The 4,679-nt window shown below is 30.2% G+C and overlaps 1 protein-coding gene across 1 annotated transcript; it reads left to right on the top strand.

Moving 5' to 3' along the window:
- Positions 1-979: 979 nt before the first annotated feature.
- LOC133682949 (uncharacterized) lies at positions 980-1,573 on the top strand. The gene has a single exon (XM_062106476.1). It carries the CDS (start codon positions 980-982, stop codon positions 1,571-1,573), a length of 594 nt encoding a protein of 197 aa, XP_061962460.1.
- Positions 1,574-4,679: the final 3,106 nt, after the last annotated feature.

Genomic DNA, 4,679 nt, shown 5'->3' with positions numbered 1-4,679 from the left:
AAAGCACCCGCAACCATAATAGCAAACACGCTTTTAAATAGAGCATGGATTTTACTAGCCTAACAATGACAGGTACAGTAAAACTCAAATGCAATGATTATAGTCAAGACATTAGAAAGGCACTACTTCAAGTCAGATGTTTTTGTAGTTTGATATCTATTTATTTTAAAATATTAAAATAATATTTTTTTATTTTTAAAAATTATTTTTGATATTAATATATTAAAATAATATAAAAATACTAAAAACATATTAATTTAAAGTAAAAAAATCAATTTTTTTAAAAAATATTTTTAAAACACAAAAACAAACTTATTTGATATTTTATTCCAAATGGGTCGGATAAGATTTATGTTTTTTATATTTTAAATTAGTTTTTAAAATCATTTTTTGAAATATTTTTTTGACATTAATCAAATTAACCTAGCTACTTGGTCTCCTGTAGTAAGCCAAACTTTTTGACATTTTTCAATTGAAATCATTTTGGTAGCGAACTAGAAGAGTTGAATATTACCGATTAAAGCTTGCCAATATAATTCTCCAGCATATGCTTACAGCTTCCATGAAATTGCTTGCCGATCACCTTGAAAATACCGAGACAGGCCACGAGTCTTCTTAGAAGAATCGGATGAAATCCCAGACAGAGATTTTACCTTCCTGGCTTATTACAGTCCAGTCAATAGATGGGCAGTTCCAGACCAAAAGAAACAAGTAGGTGACTGACTTGGTCAGAACCCAAAATTCTAAAAGCTTTTCTTGATTAGCAAGGGCAATTCTGTCAATAAACCAATAACATCTGCTAACCTTTGAGGTTCTATAAATTGAAGTGCCCACTATCTTCTTCAGCCTGGAATAGCAGTCCCTCTCATTATCCTCCTCAGTCTCCGATCACCAAAACTTTTCAAGTGATTTTCTTTTTTTCTTTTATCTCCTTGAATTATTCTACCAGAAATTAAGCTCCCCTTCTCTTCCAAAGAAAATGGAAAGTGTCAAGCATCAAAACTTTGAATCCAATTTTAGCCACTTCAGCCATGTCCACTCTCTCAAGCTAGCAACTAAGTTGTTAGCCCCAGTATGTTTCTTTTCTGTCATATTTTCTTATTCTTCTCTGCTTCCTTTCATATCCAACTTCATGCAATTCCCTAGCTTCAATATTGACAAGAACTACGTGTTCCTCCTCTGCAATGGCATTCTAGTTTTGATTGTCAAGAACTCTGGTCTCAAAATCAGCGATTCTCATCTAGACAGCAGTGCCAACCTCTATGGAGAACAGAACGTGAAGAGCGGAGACAGTCCGCATAAACTAGTTGAAGCATCAGAGATCACGAAGCCAGCATTGGTCGCAGAGGAAAAGGTTGTGGTGGAAGTGGAAGAAGTACGAGACGATGAACAAGGAGGTCATGGGATCATTGTTGTTGATGAAGATGAAGAGGAAGAGGTAGAGGTAGAGGATGAGGAAGTAATTGGGTTGCTTAGTACAGAGGAATTGAACAAGAAATGTGATGATTTTATAAGAAAGATGAGAGACGACATCAAATTTGAAGCTCAACAACTTATCATGGTTCGATATTAATCATGGTTAAAACATAAAAGAACTAAAGACTTCCTAGCTATATGATGCCTATGACTGGTCTGTTTTTCATTTTCTTAGCATAATTTCTTATCTCCCTAACTTTGATTTTCTCCGGAAATCTCCTGCTCGGCAGTCTATAGTTTCCGGTAGGTTAATTTTACTGCTGAGACGTGCTCAATTCAAAAGCACTAGCCTTGTTAGCCATTGTCTACTGCTTTCTTCTTCCAATATAATCAGTACTACTATTTTTCTTTCTGAAGAAAAAAAGAAAGAGAGAAGAATCCAATACCCCCTTTTTTTTTTTTTTACATATTTAGCTAAGTGGTTAAAACCATGTCTTATTTATTAATGAAAAATATCAAATTAATATTTTTTAATACGGTCAAAAGGGAACGATAAAGTAGCCAATCCAAGCCTTATAATAATCTAGATTATTTACACAGTAAATTTAAACCTAGTATTAGTCCCCTAACTATACAAGTTTCTCGATTGAGTCATTCAAGAACTGATTTTATGAATTGGATCCACCATCTTTATACCCACAATCAATCAAATCCTTCTGTATTAATAATTGGAGATGCATTACAATTTCAATTTCACACCAAAAGCTTGGGGAAATTAGGGTTAGTTGAGGAAAGGTATATAAAGATGGGGGACCTAATTGATAAAATCGGTGGTTAGAAGACTCAAATCGAAAGTATAGCCAGGGGACTGATGCTTTGCCCTTTTGCGGAGCTACTTTAACCTTACATCACGGGGCCCCTCCTTGATGGAGCATATAATAATATTATTTGTTCCTGTAAATTATGATAGGTTTGGTTTTAGGTCCCAGCTGGCTATGGCTGTTTGCTTCTATTTAAAAAAAATTAATTTTTATTTTTATTTTTTTACTTCAAATTAATATTTTTTGATGTTTTTAGATCATTTTAATGTAATAATATCAAAAATAATTTTTTAAAAATATTATTTTAATGTATTTCCAAGTCAAAAACACTTTAAAAAACAACCATAATCATATTCTCAGACACCTTCTAGATTATAAACATGTAAAACAAAATCCAATTACACTTTAATTAATTATTGGTCTTTGTATGTTTATTTTTATGATTTATTAAAAAAATTAAATATATTTTTTATTTTTTTATTTTAAATTAATATTTTCAGTTTTCAAATAAAAATATATATTTTTAAAATAATTACTAACATATTTTTTTTTTTCAGAGACATTGATCCTATCTTTAAAAACACCTTTTTATTTAAAAAGAATTGAGATGGGGACAAGTCAAACAAAATGGATCCTTTGGCGATTGGTAAATCTTTCATTTTTTATTTTGAATTTTTTTTTGCTTTATTTATTTAGTTTGATTTTGTGAATGCCTGTAGAGCTTGATGCCATGTGCTGGCTGTCGTTTTTCTTGCATCAGACATGAATCTACCAAGCAATTACTCACTTGACTTCAGGTCGTCGTTGATATGACAATGAAGTTGAATGAATCAGCTGCCGCATTAGTCATCCATTAGTCTCCCTGTTCATACTCCGGGCCATCTGGCATCCATCATCTTCCTGGAAGAGCCTCAGACACGGCCAATGTGTCCTAATTTAACATGAACATTCATTGACCGGAAATGGAGGAGCTGGTTTAAGTCTACTTGATATTTTTTAATTAAAAATATATTAAAATAATATTTTTTAATTTTTTATATTAATATATCAAAATAATTTAAAATGCATGTTATAATACAAAAACAAAAACTCATTTCATCTCATTCAATATATTTTTTTTTGAAACGATCTTAAATATTATTTTTTACAGCATTTATTTAAATCCTTGTTTACACCTGGAGCTTTCAAATCGTCTAATATATCACACTTTAATATATATATATATATATATATATGTCTGTAACTGGGCATAGCCTGCCTTTTCAATTCTTTTTTTTTTATTGCGGTATTTTTAGTTGCATCCTATCTAAGATTAAATTTTTTTGTTTAATTGAGATTTTTTTACATCAACATGACGTATATAAAAATAGTTTTTTTTTAAAAAAAAATATTTGATCCAAAGATTCAAATATAAAAAATTAAGAGAGATATAACATATATATTTTTTTATTATTCTACAAATATGAGTGTTAATGTTTGTTTTTACGTTTTAAAAATATTTTTGAAAAAAATTGAAATTTTTTAATTTTTTTCTTTACTTTAAATTAATATTTTTTTGGAGTTTTTAGATCATTTTGATGCCCTGATATCAAAAATAATTTTAAAAAAATAAGAAAAATAATATTTTGATATATTTTTAAATAAAAAACACTTTGAAAAACAACCGCAACTATACTTGAAAGATCAGGGTAAGTTGAAAATGAAATTATAAATCTAAAAATTACTTTAAAAAATAATTATAATCACAACAACCATCACACTTCTAAATAAAAATATAATGCTAAAATAAAATCGAGTATATAATTATGTATTTTAGTCGATGCTAGAATATGCGAAAAAGATTAGGTGGGCTCATTAGCATCAGTGCCGTGTACACGCACACCAAGCCAATTCAACTTTCAACAATCAGACTCTGATCTGAAAGGGTACTGTGCTTCTCTCTGCCATTAAAAATACCTTTCTAAGGATATTTTCCTACGTCCGCACCCATCTATCTAGATAGATGATAGATGTGTGTACAGTCTGGCATCCTCATCTTATTATTAGTCATAAAATTATTTAAAAAATATTATTTAATAATTAAGATAATTCTTTAATATGTTGTATGAATATTACCGCCTAAATGAGCTCGAATCTTATTATTTTATTTTAATTAATAAAAATTAAATATAAAATAGCACAGACTGACTGTATAAATTTGAAGTTTATTTTAAGATATTAGGATCATGTCTTCACGGCCTAGCTTATGAGGTGGCCAGTTTTGCACACAACTTGAGGATTATGGGTTATTATGCGCCATGGCCCTTAAGCAATATTTAGCCATCAAAAAAGGGTTGACTATATTCCAACCAGAGTACCAAAAAATGGGGCAAAACATGCACACAAACCCCACAAGGTCACCACTAAATAAACAGTCATAATTACCAAGCAAGAAATCCACCT

This window comes from Populus nigra, chromosome 2, assembly GCF_951802175.1.
Source record: "Populus nigra chromosome 2, ddPopNigr1.1, whole genome shotgun sequence".
NCBI classification, from domain to species: domain Eukaryota; kingdom Viridiplantae; phylum Streptophyta; class Magnoliopsida; order Malpighiales; family Salicaceae; genus Populus; species Populus nigra.
This window is presented reverse-complemented; position numbering and strand designations above follow the sequence as displayed.